Genomic DNA, 25,727 nt, shown 5'->3' on the forward strand with positions numbered 1-25,727 from the left:
TCTTTGTAAGTAACATCTCTTTGTAGAGTGCTTTATTGTAGGAGATGCTTAGCAAATACCTGAATGAATAAATGTTCTAGGGTCAGTTCTGAAGGTTTTAAGGGTAATATCTTTATTATTGAAATTTTCAATTTATAATTATTTATCTCTGTCATAATGGTCATGTCTTCTGATTGATTTTATTATTCTAGATTATGATAACTTTTCTTTTTTGGTTTTATGCTTGTTGCTATGACTTTCTTTACAGTGTACTTACATAGAAATTGATCAAGTTCCTGAAACATACGCTATTGTCCTTAGTCGCCCAGCTTGGTTATGGGGGGCAGAAATGGGAGCCAATGAGCATGGAGTATGCATTGGGAATGAAGCCGTATGGGGAAGAGAAGAAGTCTGTGATGAAGAGGCACTACTAGGCATGGACCTTGTCAGGTTATTTTTTTTGTTATATTTTTGCACTATAGAACTTGTCTAAATTTTAAATTTTGGTGTAAGTCTTAACATCTTTTATCTTCCATTTTTTCATTTTTTGGACTTTGATACTTTACAGTTTGTGTTAAAAAATGCTTCAGAATATAGATAGGCAATTTCAAGACTCTCAATTAATATGATTAATTGGGAGACGGGAATGAGTTGAAAATTATGATTCACTGGAAGTTCCTAACAGACTTTATCAGACTGTAGCTAATTCTCATAGTCACCTTATTAGGTATTATTATTATCCTAATTTTACAGATGAGCTACCTGAGGTTCAGAGATAAAGCAACTTGCCAATAAGTTACCAAGTTGGAATTTGAACATTGATCTTTTTGACTCCAAAAACTTTGTTTTCATGATTCTAAGCTGACTTCAGAAGGAATAGTTTAGAATTGGATTTCAGTGTATCTGTTAACTTGAAAGAATTTTTACTTTGAATATAAACATAAAATCTCATGTATGAAATTATTTAAGAAAATAGAAATTTATTTTAATCTGAGAACTTTAATGTTTTCATTTTAGACTTGGCCTTGAAAGAGCTGATACAGCGGAAAAAGCCCTCAATGTCATTGTTGATTTATTAGAAAAATATGGCCAGGGTGGAAACTGTGCAGAGGGTAGGATGGTATTTAGCTATCACAACAGTTTCCTGATAGCTGATAGGAATGAAGCCTGGATTCTGGAGACAGCAGGGAAGCACTGGGCAGCAGAAAAAGTACAAGGTATGGACAACTTTTCATGATTTAATTTGTTTTATAATTAATAAATACCCCTTAATTGCAGACATTTCCTTTCATTATTTTTCAGAATCTATAATGCAGTGTAATGAAGGGTTGTACTGGAGGGGAAATGAAACAATTTGAAAGAACATCCAGTGAAAGAGCATTATAAAGAGCTTTCTTGAAAAAGAGGAAAAGATGGTGTTATCTCTTTTTCATATATATGATATTAATTTCATATAACCTGTATACATTTTCTGTGCAGTAGCTAATGGCTGTTTTATAGTACTTTTTTACTTTTTAATAAAGTGAAACCATTTCTTTATCATTTTTTCCTCTTTTAACTTTGGGATGAACTCCAGAATTTTATCACGTGTGGGTATAGAGGTGAGGAAAGGGGAATGTTGTTGGGGACTGGTGACTGTAGGTTAGTGATTAGAAAAAATATGTTGATACAGTATGTTGATACAGTAATAAAGTGTAAAAATTTGATGTCATTGAGTAAATAATACAATTGATTGTTTTAGAATGCTTTGCCTTTTTTTCTTGATTTCTTTGTGATCATATATTTCTCTAATTTTTAAAATGAGCAGATCCAGAGATGTGAAGTGATTTACTGAAGGCAGTGAATGAAAGATTTAGAATTTAAATCTTTTTATCTTGATTCTCAGTTCAGTATTCTTTCACTAGAGTACAGCCTTGTGCTCAAGCATGATCACATACTTCTTGTGGACCTACCTGCTGGATCTCATAGTTTTACAGGGACGATAAGATGCGCCTGTGAAAATGCTAAATGGTGTATGAATGATACATACATTTTAAATCTGTTTTAAAACATTATCAATTTTCATTTATCATTATGATCTGTAAAGAACAAGCTTTTATTATTACTTCTATTTTGTATTTTAGTTGAAAATTTTGTTATAACTTAGCATCATGATATTTTTAGAAGCCTTATATTTCTGTTCTAAACTTGCTTATGACTATTTTTTCTAAAGTAGCCATATAAAAGACTAACATCCAGAATATGTAAAGAACTCTCAAAGCCCAACGGTAAAAAGACAATCCAACTAGAAAAAAGGGCAAAAGACATGAAGAGACATTTCACCAAAAGGGATATAAAGATGTCAAAACAGTACATGAAATGATGTTCAGTATCATTAGCCACTAGGGAAATGCAAACTAAAACCACAATGAGATATCACCACACCTCTATCTGAATGGTTAAAAATTTTAAAATAACACTACTGAGTGCTAGTGAGAATGTGGAGAATGGATCACTGATACATTGCTAGTAAGAATCTATAGCCACTCTGGAAAATAGTTTGGGAGCTTAAAAAAAAACAAACTAATATGCAACTACTATTGCATATTGCAATCTTATGCATTTATCCCAGAGAAATAAAATTTTAATTTACACAAAAGAACTGTACATGAATATTTATAGCAGCTTTTTCCACAATAACCAAAAACTGGTAACAATCTAGATGTCCTTTAACTTGTGAACGTTTAAACTGTGGTACATCCATACGAGGGAGTACTACTCAGCAATAAAAAGGAATGAAAAACTGTTGATACATACAATAACCTAGATTAATCTTTGGAGAATCAAACTGAGTAAAAAAAAGCCAACAGGTTATATATTGTATGATTTATATAATATTCTTGGAATGACAATTATAGAAGTGGATAACAGATAGTTGCCTGGGGTTAATGAGGGAGTAGGCATGGGAGATGAGTGTGGCTGTGAAAGGGCAACATGCGTGATCTTTGTGATATTCTGTATCTTGACTATATGGGTACCAGAATTTTGGTTGTGGTATTATACAAGACATTACCATTGGGAGAGATGGTATAAAGGTATATCAGATCTCTCTATTACTTCTTACAGCTGTATGTGAATCTATAGTTACCTCAAAGTAAAAAGCTTAATTTAAAAAAAGTAATTCAGTTATCTTTTTGGGTTTGTAGTAGATGCATGTGGTACAACATTTAGAAGTCTATATTTACGTTGAAATACTGATTAAGGATCATAATGTATAGATAGGTACATTAAATATGAATTTTCTTTTCCTTTCTCTTCTTTTTTGAATAGAGGGAGTTCGTAATATTTCTAATCAGCTTTCTATAACGACCAAGATTGATCGGGAACACCCAAACATGAGAAACTATGCTAAGCAGAAAGGTTGGTGGGATGGTAAAAAGGAGTTTGATTTTACTGCAGCATATTCTTACCTTGACACAGCCAAGATGATGATTTCACCAGGCAGGTACTGTGAAGGCTACAAGCTTCTGAATAAACACAAAGGTAATCTTATCATTGAAATAATACAGAATGAAAGATTGTATTTTGTGTAGATATAATGTGGGTATGATAAAATCTCACTTTTTGAGGAATTACTTTAAGTAAAGATACAGTTTTATTAAAACTGAAAACATTGTGATACTGTAAGCTGTTTTTTGAGATGAGTAAAGTGCTGTATAATTGTGAGAGAGTAATGATTCTTTTTGATGGACAGGTTCAGATTTATAATCCTCAGACCCTTTCTTTAGTTCTTACTAGTATTCTTAAAACCAAATTGGGATTACTTTTCCTCTCAGAGTTCATTGGAACATGGAGACAATCGTCTTTTGACTATTGCTGCTGCTTCTTTCATTTATCTTTTGATAGTACCCTTGTTGGTTATTTTCTAACCAAAGAAGTTATATCTGGAACTGATCAAAAAGACAAACTGAGCAGATGTAAGAATTCCCCCTTTCCACTCCTAAACTCTAGAAATGTTGAATAAAGTATTTAAACATTAAGGACATGTATAGCTAGGTTCAAACACAAGAAGAGAAAATCACTATGTACCAAAAATAGAGAACCCATAGTGTCAGCAAGATTAGAGATGTCTCTTCCTCATGCAGTCCTCCTCTTCTTTGTGTCAAAGAGAGGACTGTGGACCAGATATACGCCTTAGAGGCTAGTTTTAACATCCATGAGGATGTAGGTGCCTAGGTGAAAGACCTATTTGGGGATCAGGAACTGGACCACTTACCAGATTACTATTCTGCTCCTTGCTCAGAATCCTATCCTGGATTTGAGCTATCTGCTGTCCCAGGTATTGGTCAGTATACTCTCTTGTGAGAGACTGAACTCTGAGCTACATATATTTTGTAGGCTCAGCTGGGGCTACCTGTGCTGTGCTGAGAAACAAACTGGTTGGGAACAAGTAAGCCATATGGAATCCCAACATATCTGTGTCTCTATACCCACTATGTGAATATTTAGTATGACAGATATTCAGATTTTACTCTAATCTCCCATCTAGATGAGAAATCTGCTATAATGAATCTGCATGTAACTGCCACAGAAAATGTTTAAGTTATATTGACATTCAGATGAAAGGATGTAGTTTCTACATTTGCTTCGGACAGTTTCTATTGCTGTGTCCTCAAATTCACTGATCATTTTGTCTGTAGTATCTAATATGCTGTTAATCTCATCTAGTGATATTTTCATTTCAGATGTTATGTTTTTCATCTCTATATGTTCCACTTGGTTCTTATTCTAAATAATCTCATGGATTGTTTAGAAGTGTGTTATTAATTTCCAAATATCTGGGAGTTTCCTAGATATCTTATTATTTTTGATTTCTAATTCAAAATCATTAAACTCAGATTACATACTCTTTAGGATTTCAGTCCTTTTAAATTTGCTGAGACTTATTTTATGGTTTAGCATATGGTCTATTTTGATGTACAAAATATACATCTTGGAATTGCCAGGTGTAGTATTTTTATAAATATCAATTAGATCAATTAGGTCAAGATGGTTATTGTGATCATCTGTGTCTTTAGTAATTTTTTTTTCTTGTTGTATATATTACTTTGAGAAGAGTGCAAAAATCTCCAATTATGTTTATGGAATTGTGTGTTTCTTCCTTTAATTCTCTCAGTTTTTGCTTAATATATTTTAAAGCTCTGTTATTATGTATATACACATTTATAATTGTTTTATCTTTCTGGTGAATTGGCCCTTTTACCTTCATGAAATGTTATTTCTCACTGTTAATACTCTATCTTGAAGTCAATTTTAGCCTAGTCTTCCTCTGCTTTTGTTTACATGACATATATTCACCTATCCATCTGCTTTCAAACTATCTGTATCTTTATATTTAAACCACATTTCTTGCAAAAAACAATACAGTTTTATCTTTTAAAAATCCATTCTGATAAGTTTTGCCTTTTAATTAGAATCTATAGTTCATTAGCATTTCATGTAGAGTGGTTCTGGTTCCAGATAAGTGGTATAAATACACTCCACCCTATCTCTCTTTCTGACTGTAACCAAATACCTGGGGGCAGCTTTCTGAGGATTCTTAAATGTAAAAAGGAGCAGGCAATATGAGAAAGAAACTAGAACTCACCAAGTATGAATTGATCCAGCAGTGAGTTTTATGGCTTTTTTCCTTCCATTATCACCTTGCCTGGTTTCAAATAGTACGAATCCTGAAATTATGACAGTGTAGAGAGAAAGTAAACCCAAAGTCTCATAACATAATGTTATAATCCAAATGATACAATACAAGATTACCCAATATGTGAAAACCAGGAAAATCTCATCAACTTGGAAGGGAAGAGACAATCAACAGATACCAACCACAAGATGATATAGATGTTGGGATTATCAGATGAAGACTTACAGCTGCTACTTTAAGTGTGACTATTCCTGATATGAATGGAAGGGTAAAACATCTTGACAGAAATAGAAGCTATAAAAAAGAACTAAGTGGAAATTTTACAATTGAAAAACACAGTAACTGGAGTAAAGAATTCATTTGATGGGCTCAGTAGCAGAATGGCTATGACAGAGGAAAGAGAGACCTTAAAAATAAATCTGCAGAAATTATCCAGTGTGAACAACAGAGAGAAAAAAGATTGAAACAAACAGAACAGAGCCTTAGGGATTGTGGGATAATACCCAGACATCTAGTATTTGTATCATCAGAGTCTCAGAAGGAGAGAAGGGTATGATGTGGAAAAGTTTTGTAATAAATAATGGCTGAAAACTTCTCAATATGGCAAAAGCCTTAAGTTTAGAGAGTCAGGGTAGTGAGCAAACCTCAAACATTATAGACTCAAAAAAATTTATGACTAAGTGCACAAACTGCTGAAAACCAAAGACAAAAATAAAAAATCTTAAAAGCGGCTAAAGAAAAACACATTATATATAGGTAAAAAATGATTTCTGTGAGTTTTTCATTATAAACTATAGATGTGTAAAGGCAGTGAAACAAAATTTTTAAAGCTCTGAAAGAAAAAATCTGTCAAGCCAGAATTCTATATTCAGCTAAAATATTCTTCAGAAATGAAGGGGAGATAAAAACATCCTGACATCTAGGAAAACTAAGAGACTTTGTTGCCAGTAGCCCTGCTCTAAATGAAGTGCTAAAGGGAGTTTTTTAGATAAAAGAGAAGTAATATTACAGGGAAACAAGGAAATTCAGCAGTGAAGGAGGAGCCACAGAAATGGTAAATGTAATACTGCGTTTCCCTTCTTAAGACCTTAAAATATGTCTGACAGTTATAAGCCAAAATTACATCCCTAGAATGCAGTGATAATCACACTATCAAGAGGGGAATGCATATGGTGGTAAGATTTCTGCATTGTACTTGAAGTTGTAAAATACTGGTTCTTGTAAATAGAAAATATAGTTATATATATTGTAACCCTAGAGCAACTATTTAAAAAGCTACACAATAAGAAATAGAAAAAAGCCCAACACACAAATTAAAATGGAATACTAAGAAAATATTCAAAAAGAAGGCAGGAAAGGGGAAATTTTGTTCCAAGTTTATAATTATCTGAGGGAGGGCTGGTCTGATAGGAGCTTACTCAGCCTAAATGAAAGCAGAACTCCTTCCCATGTTATTTAATATTCTATGATGTTATTTTACTTATAAAAATAAATATATTCACATCATTCAAAGTTCAGAGATACAGAAGAGTTTACAGTGAAGTTGCTCCCTTTTACCCTATCCTTGGATATTCAGTTCTTTTTCCTAAGGGCAATTTCTTATATATTCTTTCAGGGATGATGTATGCCTAATGAAACACATATTCTTTGTTCTCTTTTGTTACAGGAACAGTAGCATGCCATACACAACTTGCTGCACATAACTTTTCTTTGGTTAGCAATATATAATGTAGATCATTCTATTTTAATATATACAGAAACTTTTCATTTTTTTAGCAGATGCATAGTATTCTATTATTTTGGTATCTTATTTATTTCCATATGGCTGTATCTTATGATTATATAGTAAAGATTGATTGTATGAATCATTACTTAGTTGACAAATTCCCTGTTATTTAGGCTATTTTTAGTTTTTCATTACAGAAGATTATACAACATGTGTATAGCTTACTTATTTTCACATCCATGATTATTTTCCTAGAATAACTTTCTAGAAGTAGAATGTGGGGTCAAAGCATGTGAATGTTTTAAGGCTTCTGAAACACGCTGCCAAAATGACCACTAGAAAAGTTGCATCAATTTAAATTTCTACCAGCAATATCTGAGTGCTGATTTTCTAAGATATTTACTAAAATGGGATATTATTTTTGTTCACCTTGAGAAATTTTGGAGGCAAAAATGGCATGTTGGTATTTTAAATTATATTTCTCTTACTAATGAGATTAGACATATTTTTATATTTATTGAAAATTTATGATTTTAAAATAAATTGCCTATTTATTAATGTATTTTTCCCATTTTTATACTTAGTTACTACTAACCCTTAAAAATAACTTGTACCTTTGTCTGTTTGCCTCCAAATAATTCCAGAAAAATAACTTTTATTTACAAGCTTATTGATTGGAAGATAACTTTTAAAAGGGTCATTTCACTAATAAAAATATGTGGCTGATATATCCTCCTTCACTTGAAGGATAAAATGGTCTTAAATCAATCAGAAATTAACTACTAAGAGATAGAGCAGTCAGTGATTGAAATTTGCTTCTCAGGTGTTCATTAAGCAAATTAATTATATTTATGACAGAAAAAAGTTTGTGACAATGTTTTCAGAATGCCTTAACATCATTGTTTTCAAAGTATTTAATAGCTTACATTTTAATTTCCAGGAGAATGTCATATTATTTGAAAAGTTTTCTATAAAATTTCTTAATGTTAGTTTGTCATTTTTTAAGTAGGTTATTTAAATGACCTTTTTTCAGGTAGACAGATATGTAGAAAATGCTAAAATATGTTATTCTAAGGATTTTGATTTTAGATTTATTATGATTGTAAAAGTAGAGACAGAATACTGGTTGCAGCAACACCAACTCCCATTTATTTAAAAAGTAGATAAATGCAGACACTGTGCTAAGTGATTACATTATTTCCTTTAAGCAACATGTGAAGTATGCATTCATTTTATAAATGAGGAAACTGTGCTCTTCAATTATCACCTTATGAAATTGAAAAAAATAGACTCTTATTTGTCTTTGTATTTCTCTCAGCACCTAGTGCAGTGTCTTGCACTTGTATGTATGTGCTTAGTATGTTTTTGATCAAATTAACAAAGAATTGTTAGTTGAATTAAGTTGTAATTTGCAGATAGTTTAACAAAGATCATTGTTGTATCTTTTTTTTTTTTCTGGCAATAAACCTAAAGTCTCAGGACATCAAATTAGCAGGTGTTCTTAAAAAAATGAAGAATAGCAACACTTAATTAAGGTGGAGAGGAAAATGTCAAGAATCATAAAGTTTAGGGTGATTGGACAAAAGGAAGAAAAAGTAGGTAGAAATAATTATAAATTAATTAGCCACTGCATCATAATAATTAGTTCTATTATATTTAACTACAGAATAACTGAATTATAGATTTGAAATGCATATATGATTATAGTAATAGACACATCTGACATGAAACTTATTTTTCCCCCAAGTATAAAGTACAGTGCATCCAGCTTTCTGTGCTTTCCCAAAGAATAAATGTCTTTGCAGTACTTTTATAGAAAATTGTCTACTACTACATTATGTCTAATTTTTCCTATGATTTTTCTAGATGGAAGAGCCTATCTATCTTCTTTCCAACTATTCCTATTTGATAGCTATTAACTGTGTTGTATGTACACCCAAATTGTATCTATATTCTCTCATGTATTTTAAATAACTAGTTTAAATTGCAGTGAAATTGTACCCTATGTTTTGCATTCATTTTACTGAACCCTACCACTGCAGCCTCAGTACTTATTCAATGCTTGCTAGTGGATTACTTACAGCTATCCTACTCAAGTGATCATGTAAATCCTTCTTTCATTTTGAGAATTGTAGGTTTTGAATATAGAAAACACTTTCATGATACCTCTGTTATCGCAGTGTTATGGTTCTGACACTGTTTTCATTAAAATTTGCCATTTATAGGAATTTATATTTGAATTATTCTAAAATCTCACTAGGTGTGGAAGCTGTGTGTCTGATAGGTAGGAATGGATAGCTTTTGCTTTATTGTTTAGTTTTCATTTTAAGGGCTATTTGGGGGTATATCCTCTTTTTTCTTGCTGCATTTTCCCAAAAATAGCAGAAAGATATTTCTCCTGTACCAAGTTATCTGTACACTATTTTTCTTGAATTTGAAGTTATGGCTATATTATGGAGAAACTGAAAATTTGCTATTAACACAAAACACTAGGTAGCATAAAACATAACATAAAACAAACTTACGTGATTAACTGAGGGTGGAACATTAGATTGTTTTATATGGAAATCAATTTTATTTTAATTTGAAATGTCACAAAATCACAGTTTGGGTGCAGGCTTGATGTATGGTTTTTTCTTTTAATTATTCCCATATATCATGGGAATTAGGGGGAAATTTTTGCTTTTCATTCTTTCTTTGTTAGTATTTTCATTTTTTTCCCTTTACTGTCATTGTAGTAGGGTTTGGGGAGAGAGAAAACAAATACCTGTGCTCAGCCAACTATTTTAAATGAAAGTTATTTCTTTCTTTAGAAATAATTTTAATGAAATAATTAAACATTTCCATATAAAGTATCTGAAAATATATTATCTGATGGCAGGGAACTATATGTTTTGTGTTTTAAACTGTACTTGTTACATTATGGGTCTACCACATTCATTACCATTATTAAGAAATTGATACTATTTGAGGGTAAAAAGAGACTGATGTATTTAATAAATGGGAGGCATAAAAGTGGAGTGGTTAAAAGCACAAAGCTGGACATCTGCTTCTGGTTAACAAGGAGTAGCTAGTATTAGACTAACCTCCCACCAAGAATAAGAAGCTGGAAAAAAAAAGCTGGAAGAATAAAATTCACTGTTTGAAGACATGGGTGAACTCCCAAAACAGGACGTGAGAGGCCTAGATCCAGGAGATTGAGAAAAGACTGTCTACTCTCTGAGAAGAGCCTGACCTTCTATGTTGCAGTTTCTCCTTAAAGCAGTTGTTGTCTTCTAAGCAGCTTCTTTTAAAAAAATTTTTTTTAATTGAAGTATAATCAGTTTACAATGTTGTGTCAATTTCTGGTGTACAGCACAATGCTTCAGTCATACATGAATATACATATATTTGTTTTTAGATTCTTTTTCACTGTAAGCTACTGCAAGATATCGAATATAGTTTCCTGTGCTATACAGTATAAACTTGTTTACCTATTTTGTATGTACGAGTCAATATCTACAAATTTCGAACTCCCAATTTATCCCTCCCCTCACCCTTCCCCCCGATAACCATAAATTTGTTTTCTATGTCTGTGAGTCTGTTTCTGTTTTGTAAATAAGTTTGTTTGTCTTCTTTTTTTTTAGATTCCACATATGAGTGATATTGTATGGTATTTTTCTTTCTTTTTCTGGCTTAATTCACTTAGAACGACATTCCCCAGGGCCATCCATGTTGCTGCAAATGGCATTATTTTATCGTTTTTTATGGCTGAGTAGTATTCCATTGTATAAATATACCACAACTTCTTTATCCAGTCGTCTGTCAGTGAACATTTAGGTGGCTTCTGTGTCTTGGCTATTGTAAATAGTGCTGCTGTGAACATTGGGGTGCATGTATCTTTTTTGGATTAGATTTTCCTTTGGATATGTGCCAAAGAGTTGTATTGCTGGATCATATGGTAAGTCTACTTTTAGTCTTTTGAGGCATCTCCATACTGTTTTCCATACTGAAATCAAGAGAAAGCAGACAGTGGAAACTGACCCACTGGGTTTCTACAAATTAGCTACAAATTGGATACAGACTTAAAAATTAGTGTGTTTTATATGTTCAAGAAAATTAGATGAAAAGTTGGAGAACTTCACCAGAAAACTGAGATCGATAAAAGAGAACCAAATGGAAATAATAGAACTGTAAATTTATAAAAACTGAAATTATGAGTTTAATAGAGTAGTTTAACAACAGATTAGATATAGCAGAAGAAAAAAATAGATGAATTGGAAGATCACTAGAAAATTTCCTGATTGAAACAGAGATAAAAATTCGGAAAATATAGGCAAGAGTGTGACAGCCATATAGGACTCATTGAAAGGTTCTCACATATATGTGGTTGGAGTTCTAGCAGGAAAGAAGAGAGAGAATATGGAGAGGCAAAAGCAAGATTTGAAAAGATACTGGCCAAGAATTTTCCCAAACTAATAAAAGGCATCAAGCCACAGCTTCAAGAAGCTCTAAAAATCCCAAGAATAAATAAAAAGAAACCACACCTGAGCACATCATAGTAAGATTGCTAAAGGGGGAAAATAAACAGAAAATGAAATCTTAAAAGCAGTCAGAGAGAAACTATGTTATCTTCAAAGGAGCAAATATAAGACTGACTTAACTTTTCAACAGAAGGGAAAGAATCTAGAAGACTGTAAAATGACACCTTCAGAGTGATGGAGAAAAATGATGACTACCAATTTAGAACTCCATACCCAGTGAAAATATCCTCCAAAAATGAAATTGAAATAAAATGAAGAGAATTCGTCACTAGCAATTGGCACTAAAAGAAATACTAAGGGTCATTATTCTTCAGGCAGAAAAAAATATTTCAGTTAGAAGCAAGGTAAACAGGAGTGAATGAAGAGAGCAACAGAAACAATAAATACGTGGGTAAAACTAAATGAATATTGTCTATTTAAAATACTAATAATTTTTTGACTGAAGACCTTAGCTGCAGTGCTCAAATTCTGTCGTGCATTGATTTCATGCAGTACAAGGGCTGTGGTTCCCCCAGGCTGCTCCTGGCCGGTGACTGAAAATGGTAGGGAGACTAAGGCAGGCCCATTCCTGTGGTCACTGGACTCTTCTGATGCCTGACTTTGAGTCAAGGACTTCCTGAGGGCCTTGCACAGCTTTCTTTAAATGGCTTGGCAATCTGGGTCACTTCTACCCAACAGCTCTTCCCTCTTTACTGAACCCTGGTTCGGACTTCTGTCCCTGTCTGGCTTCCTCCCCGTTTTCTCTCACAGGCCTTTTCCCTCATAAAATCTTTGTACATTTAATCCCATGTTGTGGCATCTACTCCTCAGAAGACCCGCATGAACACAGTAGAATTAAATGTAGGAGCATAGCACAAAAGACAGGAGGCAGTAATTGGAGTTAAAGAATTATAAGGAGGTCCTTGCGTTAACTGATAAGTGGTGAAGAACTAATTTAAGTCAGCCTGTAATAAACTAATAAAATAATAAAAGAATGTATAAATAATAAGCCAACAGAGGAGAAATAGAATAATAAATGCTTGAAAAATTAAAAAGAGGGCAAGAAAGGAGAAAAGGCAGGAAAGAATTGTTGGCATAAATAGAAAACTAATAATAAAACGATTGATTTTGTCCCATGCTGAATTTTTCTTACTTTTTTTAGCATTGATGTCATGCTTTTAGAAGGGCCATTTTCACTGTACCAGAAATGGTTTTCTGCATCTTATATTTACAGTTTTATTTTTTTAATTTAGATTATAATTCTTCTGGAATTATTCTAAAATAAAGTATGAGTTAGGACTCTAGCTTTTTTCTCACTTCTCAAATGATTACCCAGTGATCCCAGCACCACTTTTTAAATGAATTACCTTTTCTCTACAGATTTGAAATGCCAACCAATTTTATCAAATATTAAATCCCTAAGTAAACCCAAGTATAAATTAGATTATTGTATTTGTCCAGTTTTGTTTAGAACAGTGTCAAGGACACAGAATAAGTGTTCAAAACTTGCTTTGTAAGACAAAGGACAATATAAGTGAATTTACAATATTGGGTTTTTTTAATGTACCTCCTCATTATTCTGCTTTTTCAGAATTTTCCTGACATTTCTTGACTGTTCATTTTTCAAGGGGAATTTTACCAGCTTCTCCCATATCATTTTTTCCAGCTTCTTCCAAAAGATGCTTTTTGAGGTTTGACTCGGATTGAATTAAAACTATAGATTATTTTAGGGGGGGAATTGACATCTAATAATGTTGCCTTCCTATTCAAGAATAAGAGATGGTTGTCCCTTTATTGAATGTTTCTTTTGTGTTCCTAAGTACACTTTTATAATTTTATTTATCTGGGTTTTCCACAGTGACATTTTGTTGTTGCTGTTAAATCTTTTGTGAACACTCAGCTCTGTGCTAGGCATGGGGCCACATAGTGGCAGGCATGATACATGTGACCCTATGGAACATAGTAACTGGCAGACGGGAGGACACAGGCAAGTAACAAATGATACTGTTCACTATTTGATTGTTTTCCATTTTTTTACCATTGTAAATTATGTTGCAGTGAGCCTCTTATTTATTATGTTTTGTCTGCATTTCAAAATAATTTCTTTAGGATAGATTATATAAGGGAAGTTGAACCTACAAAATTTGCAATCTCAACCTAGACAGGAAAACTATTTGTCGTTCTCTTCTATAGTGTCTAAACAAATTGTTCCTTAATGAGAACGTTGTTTCAAAATTTCAGATTGTTTTAAATTATTTTTTCATATGTTGATCTTGTATTCTGTGACTTTGCTAAGCTAACTTACTAGTTCTAGGAGGTTTTTAGGGTTTGGGGGGTTTGTTTTGGTTTTAGTTTTGGTTAGACTCCTTGGAATTTTCTACTGTAGACTACCATGTCATCTGCAAATAGGGGCAGTTTTAGTTCTTCTGTTCCAATCTGTATGTTTTTTTATTTCCTCTTCTTGCCTTATTGTGCTGCCTAGGACTTGAGTATTGTATTGAATGAATGGTGAGAGCAGACATCCTTGTCTTGTTCCCAGTCTCAGGGGGAAAGCATTTAGTTGTTTACCATTAACTATATAGTATTAGTTATAGCTTTTTGTATATGTATTGTGTCAAATTTATCAAGTTGAGGTAGTTTTCCTCTATTCCTTGTATGCTAAGTTTTTTTTTTTATCATGAATAAATATTGGGGTTTGTCAGATGCTTTTTCTGTGTCAATTGATATGATTCTCTTTTTCCTTTAGCCTGATGGTATGGTAGGTTACACTGATCTTCTAATATTAAACAAAGTTTGTATCTTTGGAATAAACCCAGCTTGGTCATTGTATATAATTCTTTTTATATATTGCTGGGTTCTATTGGCTAATATTTTTGTTGAGGGTTTTTGCATCTATATTCATGAGAGATACTGATCTGTAGTGTTTTGTTTGTACTGTCTTTGCCTGGTTTTGGTATCGGGGTAATATTTGCCTCATTAAATGAGTCATGAAGTTTTCCCTCCATTTTATTTTCTAGAAGAGATTGTATAGATTTGGAGTTAATTCTTCCTTAACTGTTTGATAGAGTTCTCCAGTGAAACCATCTGGGCCTGAAGATTTCTCTTCTGGGAGTTTTTAAACGACAAAGTCAATTTCTTTGAGAGATATAGGGCTATTCAAATTATCTATTTCATATTGAGTGAGTTTTGGTAATATGTGCTTTTCAAATAATTTCTTCTAAGTTTATAGTTTTTGTGGATAGAATTGTTTGTAGTATTCTCTTATTATGCTTTTAATGTCTGCAGAATCTGTCATGATACCCCTGTTCATTTTTGATGTTGGTAATTTTGTAATTTGTGTCTTCATTCTTTGCTGTCAGTCTATCTAGAGGTTTGTCAGTTTTATTGATCTTTTCAAAGAACTACTTTTTTTTTCATTGACTTTTCTCTGTTGTTTTTCTGCTTTCAATTTTATTGATTTTAAAAAAATTTCTTTGGCCTCAGTATCTATTTTTTATTTTATTTTTTCCTTCATTGAAGTATAGTCAGTTTACAATGTTGTGTTAATTTCTGGTGTACAGCATCCATTTCATTCATTTTTGCTCTTATCTTTATAGTTTCCTTCCTGCTTACTTTGGGTTTATTTTGCTCTTCTTTTTCTAGTTTGTTAAGGTGGAAGCCTAGATTACTGATTTCCACTTGACTTTTAAGTTTTTTTCTGAACATTTTGTATTTTTTGCTGGTACTATGGATGGAATATTTTTCTATTATGTTTGTTAATTGGTTGTTTTTGATCTATAAGAAAACTGTTGAGTGTTTTTATTTATTTAATGGGACAATCTCACTGATATTCTATTGTTTTTATAGTTTTAAAATCTATTCTCTTGGGTTTTTAGGTAGGTAATTATATATTTGTGATCCTATTTTAATTTTCTAGTGGAATTGTACTTTTGGAAATGTAAGCTTTATGCAAGCATGTAAAATTAGGAGGTCATATAAGAAAATTGGGGAGATGTAGGTACTTTAAAAAGTGACCTCATTTTAGTCGCATATCAGCTGGGTAATGAAGCAAAGATCACAAAAAAACTGATGTATGGTAGGAGGGATGCCCATTTTATCTGAATTTTCAGTCTGATGCCCTAAAGTTACAAGGTTTGCACAGGGAAGTAAAAGAGTCTTAAACATAATCACTGATGAAATGCCTATTTGTAAAATTAGTCCTCATTCAAACACCTTTCCTGACTTAGCACTATCTTTTCTCTTCTTTGCTGTCAGCATTTTTGTTGATGTCTCGATTATTATTAAATACTCAGCAACACAGTACAAATAAAATACAAACTGAGAGTCTTATAAAAGATGCAAGATTTTAAGAAGTCCATGAAATTAACATTGGATAACTAAGTCACATACAAAGCCATTGACAAAAAAGGGCAGAGTTAGACCTGTTGACAACTGAAGAAAAACTGAGGCTAACACAACAAAGTGCTTCATAGGAAAATGAATTGAATATTAAAGACTTAAGAGAGGGACTTGAGAAACTTGATGAAGTCCTCATGTATTTCTACAGACATTATCTTTATGATCATGCTGCAATACTCAAAGTCAAATTCTCTTACCATTTTTTTGGAAAAATTACTCGATTCATTTTTTGTTCTAAGACAGCATATTAAGACTATAATCTAAATTTTGTTAACTATAAGCTTATTTAAATTTATTTTTGTATTTTAATTTTATTTTAAAGACCTAATCAGTCCTTTTCCTCCACTATTTGCCATGAAGTTTTGATCCATATTTTAAATGCGTTGCTTTAAGTGGCTATTTTCTGGTACCAATTTTCTTCTTATAATGAGAATTTCTTACATTTATTCAAAGAAAAGTTTTTAAACCTGTTTTGAAACTCTTCAGAAAAAATCCTTTTTGAATTGTTAACTGTGGTTACCTAAGTTGAAATTGGATCAGGGGACTTCCACTTTATAGTCACAGCTATATATCCATGTGTAAATCTATCAGTATCTATCTATCTGTCTGTCTGTGTATCTGTCTCTCTATTGCCTAGGACAGTGCCTGACATTAATAAGTTTTCAATAAATATTTGTTGAATGACTGAGAAGTAAACAGAGAAAATTCCATTCTTGCCTTTAGAGATTTTATAATCTAATGGCACAGATGGGACCATTAAAGACAAAAGATGGACATATTCAGACAAAATTTATGACTGTCAATTCTCCCTTTATCACATTAAAACTCCAAATTAAAACCGACTACTAAGCCTAACTGAAATAACCTTTTCTTCTCCATCCATCTTTTGTCCATAACTATTGGCTTATTTAAATCAGTTTTTGTATTTTAACTTTATTTTAAAGACCTACTCAGTCCTTTTCCTCCACTATTTACCATGAAGTTTTGATCCATATTTTAAATGTGTTGCTTTAAGTAGCTATTTTCTGGTACCAATTTTCTTCTGATAAAGACATTGAAATTTTTAAAGTAGTCCAGCAAAACTATGTGCATACAAATTCCATTAGCCAATTATGTCTTTTGCCTCCTGCATTCCCACTCAGGTTACAATTCATTCTTTCATATAAGAGTATTGATGTCAGGCATGGAAATTATTACAGAAAAAATAATTTGTTATTTTGTAAAGAACGTCTTGTATCATATTGGAAACTAAGCACAGTATTCACTTAATATTTGGTTTCCAGAATGGATAGACTCAGTTGATAGTTATTGATATTGTTAGTTAATCGCTAACTACAGACAAAAAAGTTCATAGGGCAGTGAGATTGAATGTATTTTGTATTATTTATTTCTTCTTCTTAGAAATGACAGATTTTACCTGTTATAATGGTTTTGAGACTTTATATATTTTATATTTTAAAAAAATCTTCCTTGCAACAGTGGAGTAACTGAATCATAACAGTTATGATGCAAGGTTTATTTATAGTCAGTCTTATTTAATTTACACCTAGACCAGTATCTCATATTATGTATTATCAGTAGAGAAAGCAGTTCATAATTGCAGGATACCAGCCTGCAAATACTATGTATTTGATGGTCTTAAAATTTATTTCCCTAGGGAACATAACTTTTAAAACAATGATGGAAATTCTCCGAGATAAACCAAGCGGTATTAATATGGAGGGAGAATTCCTGACCACTGCAAGCATGGTTTCTATTTTACCTCAAGACTCCAACCTTCCTTGCATTCACTTCTTTACAGGGACTCCTGATCCTGAGAGGTAAGTCACAAAATAACTGTAAACCAGGCAGGGGGTCAGGGAGTAGGGTAAGTCATTAGTCTGTTGATGATTTTGTCTGGCTAAATTTTTGTTACACAAGTACAAGAATGATTTCTGGATGCATTTTCTATTCAGGTTTTAGTTTGCCATTTCTATGGGTATATAACTACCACAACTATCCTCATTCTTATGGGATGAAAATGTTCATAGTTTCTGGTATACAGTTATCTTACTCCCTCTTTTCCCAAATATATTTAAAATTTTCAAGAAAAGTAGATAGGTTTTATTATGCAGATTTCAGTATTGTAATATTAGATGATTAGTAAGGGTAAAAAGGTTAACTGACCTAGAAAATACATACATGTAAAATTTAAAATATCAATAGTTCAAGTTATATCGTAAGTAGGATATAAACAGACTATCTTGATTTAAATCATTAGTATCTCTTTTGCACATTACATTTAGAAATGATCTTATATTCACTACCTCTTAGTGTTATTTAAGATATTTTCAAGAAAATGGAATGAAACTTGTGCACCCCTTATTAATACTGCTGCTTATTTTCATCCCAAATCCTAATCCTCAACCTATTACATTGAGGATTGTTCTTACTTTCTAGCTGTGGAGTTTGCAGTAGAAAATGATGAATTATAATTTCGTTTGACACTGTTTATATGCCAGGCCCTTTGATAGGTTCATGGGAATACAAGGCTAAATAAAGCACAATCTCCTGCCCCCAAAGGACATCCCAGTGTACCAGGGAATACAAGCATGGATATAACCAGTATGACAGGAAAAATTCGTTTGTTATAAATTAATAGAAACTAAAGAGAGTCTTAGAAGATTTAGAATAATGCTGAATATTTTTATATCCCCACATACCAACTTAATAAAGACTTTTTCTTCTAGATCTGTTTTTAAGCCTTTCATATTTGTGCCGAATATTTTGCAACTCTTGGACACGAGTTCACCCACGTTTGAATTTGAAGATTCAGTTAAAAAGAAGCCACATTTTAATATTAAGCCTGACAGAAGACACCCACTCTACCAAAAACATCAACAAGCATTGAAAATATTAAATAATAAGGAGGTATGATTAGATTATATTCTTTGCTTTATCATTAAGAATAACTTAAAATACAATTCAGTCCATATTTTGAACTTTGGGATTTCAGCTTTCTTTTCTTTATATAAAAATAAGTTTAAAAATGGTTTAGCTCATACAACTCAATAAAAAACAAACAAGCAAAAAAAAAGCCCCAAACAACCCAATCAAATGGGCAGAAGACCTAAATAGACATTTCTCCAAAGAAGACATACAGATGGCCAATAGGCACATGAAAAGATGCTCAACATAAATAGTTATTAGAGAAATGTAAATCAAACTACAGTGAGGTACCACCTCACACCAGTCAGAATCACCATCATTAAAAAGTCCCCAAACAATAAATACTGAGGACAGTGTAGAGAAAAGGGAACCCTCCTACACTGCTGGTGGGAATGTAGTTTGGTGCAATCATTGCAGAAAACGGTATGGGGATTCCTTAAAAAACTAAAAATAGAGTTACCATATGATCTAGCAATCCCACTACTGGGCATATATCTGGAGAAAACTCTAATTCAAAAAGATACATGCACCCAATGTTCACAGCAGCAGTATTTACAGTAGCCAAGACACGGAAGCAACCTAAATATCCATCAACAGATGATTGGTGGGGAGGATATAGCTCAGTGGTAGAGCACATGCTTAGCATGCACAAGGTCCTGGGTTCAATCCCCACTTCCTCCATTAAAAAAATAATTAAAAAAAAGCTAAACCTAATCACTGCCCCAAAACCCCAGATGATTGGATAAAGATGTGGTATATTTTATATATACACACACACACATATACACACACATACACAATGGAATACTACTTAGCCATAACAAAGAATGAAATGATGCCTTTTACAGCAATGTGGATGGATCTAGAGAGTATTATACTAAGTGAAGTAAGTCAGACAGAGAAAAGTAAATATCATATGATATCACTTGTATGTGGAATCTAAAAAAAAAATACAAATGAACTTATTTACAGAACAGTAAGAGACTCACAAACATAGAAAACAAACATATGGTTACCAAAGGGGAAAGAAGGACAGGGGAGGGATAAATTAGGACTTTGGGATTGGAAGATACAAACTACTTTATATAAAATAAACAGCAAGTCCTAATGTATGACAAGGAACTACATCCTTATAATATCTTGTAATAACCTGTAATGAAAAAGGAGGCAATAACCTATAATGACAAAGGAGATGGATACACACACACACACACGAATCACTATGCTGTGCACCAGAATCTAACATAGTATCATAAATCAACTATAATTCAATTAAAAAAGTTTAGATGCTTTGTCTATAATAGAGTTATATTATTTTTGACTTTTGGTTAAAAATAATGGCTAAGAATGTATTGTGAATTTTTTAGAGAAATTTAGTATATTAAATATAATAACAGTATCTAACATTTATTGAACACTTACTATATACCAAGCACAATGGTACTGTTACATGAGCTATTTCATTTAATCTTCATGGCTACTTTATGGGGTAGGTACTATTATTATCTAATAAGGTACTATTCTTACCTTTACTCATAAGGAATCCGAGACTTGGAGAGTTCAAGTAGCTTACTTAATATATATCTCACACCAAAAATTACAAAGCCACTATAGGGGAGTTAACCTGGTCTCTTACATAATGTTCTTAATCATATACCCTCAGATTAATTTTAACTGAAAGTGACTTGACACCCCATGGACTTAAAATAATAATTATTATAATGAATTGGAGTTAAAAAAATGATAAACACTTATTATTTTTAAATGTAAGCATTTTAGAATATTAACATATCACCCAAAATCTCATCTTCAGAAATAAGTAGTTATATTTTGGGGAGGGAGGGAGGGAGATAGGTAGACAAATAATTTTATAATATCCATGAGTCTTCAGCCTTCCTGACCTTTTCCCTCTCTGCCCAGAGGTAAAAAAATAGATTAGAAGGAAATAGAAGGGCTACTAAAGGCTTTTCACAGAACTATCAGCTGATTCCCAGAAATGAAGGAAAGATTAGCCATCTTATACCTTTTCTCACCTGCTACTACCAGCTTCTGATTTGTATTGCATATAATTACTTTTACTTTGTCAAGATGTATACGTTTACATTCTTTCTAAATTAAATGAATTAAATGAATTTTCCTCCCACACAATTATTTATTTACACTTATCTGTGGTATGTTTACATAGTTACCATGCTTTCCTGCCCCTGCCCTCGGCCTTGCTTATGCTTAAAGCAGAGAGCTCTGTGCGGATCCTCGATTTGCTATGGATTCTTGACAGGACTCTTGGCTTTTTCTGAGACCAGTTTGTTTTCACTTTTGACCTACAGTGTAATCCTTTTTTGTAGCCTAGTGGCTTGGAGTGAGAGGCAAGTGTTTTGTTCTAACAGCCCATTAAGTGTGCTGACCAGGGCCCAAACCACCAGGCCAGAAGTGTCATCCACTCCTTGGGCTTGGCTCATCCCTCAGACTCAGCACAGCACTGTGAAAAATGATGAGCCTTCTGGTTCTTCTTGCCTTTAGCTCAAATCCCTCAGTGATGTTTCAAGAATGTCTCCTCAGGAGGGCTTTTATCACTCCTCCCTGAGCAGCCTCTGCACTGCCCTGATTGCTTGTGATAGTTCTCAAGAGTTGTCAGCTCCCTTTCACCTTCAGTAGTGCTGCTGGGAGGTGGGTTTTACAGACGTACTACTAAATGCCTGTTAAACTTAATTTAATTGCCGATTGACAATTTTCTAAGTAATATTGAAATAAAAATTTAAAAGCAGTTACTATTTTAGGCTTTATTTAATAGTCATTAAATGCTGATTGACAACATAAAGCAGTGAAAAGACAATGGAATTTAACAGAGTTGGGTTCTAGTCCTAGCTCTGTAAGTAACTCCTTTTGTGTTTTAGGGAGCGTCAATCCTACTGGTAGTTTTATTTAACATTTCTTGATAGCTAATGAGGTTGAAAATCTCATGTATTTATTGGCCTTTGGTATTTCCTTTTAAATGACTTGCTCATTATTTTCCTTAAACTGTTTCTCAGATGATTCTTTGTTGTTTTTGTCTCAAAGAGTCAAAAATACGTGAATATTAAGTCTTTGTTATTTTGCAAATTTTTAATCTGCTTATTAACTTTTTTGTCAGACAAAAGTTTATAATGTAATCAATTACATTTGTTAATCTTTTCCTTTAAAGCATCTTGATCTCACGCTTCAAAAGGCCTGCTTCATCTCAAAATAAATATAAATTCTGTATTTTCTTCCTGTATTTATAAAAAAATTTAATTCTTTAATTTATCTGGAATTTATTTTTGTGGATGTTATGAAGTAGGGATATAACTTTGTTTTCTAAAGAGATGACAAATTATTCCAATACCACTTATAGACAAAATACATTTTTTCCACTAATGTGAAATGCAGTGTTTCTTTAGAAAAAAAAAATTGCATACAATTTCATATTGAAGTACATGTCAAGGTTAAGAATCCTTGTTTTCTGGGATTCCGCTCTGTAATGGTTCAAATTTTTAAAATTATGCCCCCTTTCTAGTAACTCTCTTCTTACATACTTTTTCTATCAGTATCTACCCTCTAAGTGATCATGGTAATTCATTAATAACTTAAAAATTGCTCCTTTCTGTAAGAATCATGATCTCTTTTCCTCATTGTTGAGACAGGGAGGAATCATAGAGAAAATGTCTTGTCTTTGAGTTGTTCTTTCCCTTAAATGTCACTGTTCTGTTTCCTTTGTTTAATCAGCTAATACTAGTTTTAAATGTAGAAGATCTAAAGTCATAAAAAATATCTCAGCCTCAGTTTTCAGCAGCCTTCCCCATACACAATATCAGATTTTCAATTGACCTGTTATTTGTCTTTTCTATTTCTTGCTTATAGGCTAATCCTACATAATTATTATTGTCTTTTCTACTAAAAATAACTAATAATTTGGGGTTAATACATTAACTCAATCTAGAACAGTAATTTTTTTTCCCCAAAGAATTTCATTCCTTTATTATCTGTAGAATAGGAGAAAGGAACTGAACCAGGAGTAGAAACTGGATGAACAGAAATTTCTGTAAAGTGGTTTGGAATTTGGTTAGACTTGTGTGTGTGCATGAGTGCACATGCACATGCACATGTGTGTATCTGTGTTTATTCACTTTTATTTTTAATTGTTCAGGAAAAAGCTAAAGCAATGTTGGACAACATGAGGAAACTGGAGAAAGAACTGTTCAAAGAGATGGAATCAGTCCTTCAAAACAAGCATCTTGATGTGGATAAAATTGTTAATCTTTTCCCTCAGTGTACAAAGGATGAAATTAGAATTTATAAGTCAAATATTAGTTCTTAGTGATCACATAAATGGTTAGCAATCTTCCTCAAAGTTAGAATCTATTACCTTGGTAAATAATATAAGTTTGAGCAGATCTGATTGTTCTTTACTAGCACTCAAGCGATAGCTTGTCTTCTAAAACTGCATATAGCCTTGATGAAATACTGAGAAAGAAAAAAACATTAGATTTGGACACATATATCATGGATAGCCAAGTGTTACTTGAGGTATCAACTTATATCATTATTATTTTTATCTACAATACCTTTGTAAAAGTCACAATAATTAAATATTTAATTCTGTGTGAAACATGAAACATTAAAATAATACATGCATTTATGTTTATTATAATTATGTATTGGCCTCAAATAATTTTCTCAGCTACAACAAGAAAGCATATTTTTCTTTAATAATGGAAAATACTGTCTCAGCTAATGAGTTTTTGTGCTTTAGGCAAGTATTAACCAGCTCTAGCAAAATTTTCTAGATTTATACATTGTCTTATTATAGTGTTTTAATTCTAAAGATGTACTTTTATTAAACTCAGATGTGCTCTCTGTTAAGACTTAGCTGACCAGTGAGCTTTTAGCTCTAAATATCTAGCATTTTTTGGTCTGTGCCACTTAATAGGCTTTTAGCTTAATATTTTTAGAAGAGCTTTCCTAGGGGATTAGGAAATGGAATAAGGGAGTCAAGATCTTAGGAGATACTGTTTTGGTGTCTCAGATCTCTCTCATCTTTTACTTCTGTTCATTCAGTGAAAATAGGAACAGGAATGAGATTGTGGTGATGAAATACAAATATTAGTGTATTATGAACATTAAGAGTATTATAATGTATAATGTATTATGAACATTGTAAATGAGTAATAATATCTTCCCAAAGTTTATAAAACTTTGTTTAAGTTACATAGAGATTACCAAATAAGACTCTAAGCTACAAATACAAACAAGAAAAATCCAACTCAAAATAATACTATATATTTATTGTTTCTAGAAATTTCTATTTTAGGTATTGGATCACTTTATTGTATTTATTGGTCACTATCATTGCAATTAGGAATATTACTAAAGTAGTGGATCATTATATTTAAAGAATGCTCAGGAAATTTTTTTTTAGTTCTCTCATAAAAATCATAATCTGCCTGATACTGCTCTTGTCTAATGCAGGGCTGCCATTACCAAAGATACCTGTCTCGAGGACTCAGTTAATTCTGATTTGCCTTATATATCCCTCAGTGATTTGTTCTTCCTAAATCATGAAGACCCTTGGCCAATCCCCGTACACCTCCCCTCTCTCTCTTTTTTAATATATGAGGGAGCTGAGGGTAAGCAGTTCATTGATTTGTTTAGGCACACAAACGTGAGTCTTATTTCTCTGTTTAGGCCCTGCATGTTTTCACTGTTTCCTTTGACACCACGCTAGACCAAACTAGTACGAGGCTCTCACCTACCGCGGTAGTTAAGTTCTTCTACACCTATTTTTTCCCTTTATCTTTATCCACATGGGTCACTGCAGCCAGAATAATCTATTAAATTTTTTAATGTGATCATGAATTTCTCTCCTAAAACTTCTTTTAAAAATAAACTTTATTTTTTTGAGCAGTTTTAGGTTTAAACAAAATTGAGCAGAAAATACAGAGTTCACATATACTCCCTTTTCCTCTACCCTCCTCCCCTCAACTCCCCTTGCCATCAACATCCCACGCCAGAGTAGTTCATTTGTTACAATTGATGAACCAACACTGACACATCATTATCACCCCAAATTCACAGTTTACATTAGGGTTCACTCATTGTACATTCTATGGGTTTGGACAAATGTATAATAATGTGTCCACAATTATAGTATCATACAGGTCAGTTTCAGTGCTCTAATGTCCTCTGTGCGCCACCTGTTCATCCCTCTCTACCACTAACCTCTGGCAACCACTCATCTTTTTATTGTCTCCATAATTTTGCCTTTTCCAGAATATTATATAGATGGAATCATACAGTACATATCCTTTTCAGATGGGCTCTTTAACTTAGTAATATGCATTTAAGTTTCCTCTATGTCTTTTCATGGCTTGATAGCTCATTTCTTTTTAGTGCTGAATAATGTTCCATTGTCTGGATAACCTGGTTGCTGATATCCACTACTGAAGGACATCTTGTTTTTTTCCATGTTTTGGCAATTTATGAATAAAACTGCTGTGAACAT

General features: G+C 32.6%; 1 protein-coding gene across 2 annotated transcripts in view; it reads left to right on the forward strand.

Moving 5' to 3' along the window:
- SCRN3 (secernin 3) overlaps positions 1 to 25,727 on the forward strand; it is a 30,000-nt gene that overhangs the window by 3,950 nt on the left and 323 nt on the right. Inside the window, exons 3-8 of one of the 2 annotated variants that reach the window (XM_010990129.3) lie at positions 248 to 429; positions 997 to 1,196; positions 3,289 to 3,501; positions 17,940 to 18,102; positions 19,012 to 19,192; positions 23,373 to 25,726. In XM_010990129.3, coding sequence (XP_010988431.1) covers positions 248 to 429; positions 997 to 1,196; positions 3,289 to 3,501; positions 17,940 to 18,102; positions 19,012 to 19,192; positions 23,373 to 23,543 — 1,110 coding nt within the window. In that variant the 3' untranslated portion in view covers positions 23,544 to 25,726. Of the gene's footprint in view, positions 1 to 247; positions 430 to 996; positions 1,197 to 3,288; positions 3,502 to 17,939; positions 18,103 to 19,011; positions 19,193 to 23,372; position 25,727 lie in introns of those variants that run through there. The other variant, XM_031451684.2, reaches the window with a different exon arrangement.

This window comes from Camelus dromedarius, chromosome 4 (genome assembly GCF_036321535.1).
Source record: "Camelus dromedarius isolate mCamDro1 chromosome 4, mCamDro1.pat, whole genome shotgun sequence".
In the NCBI taxonomy this organism is placed as follows: Eukaryota; Metazoa; Chordata; class Mammalia; order Artiodactyla; family Camelidae; genus Camelus; species Camelus dromedarius.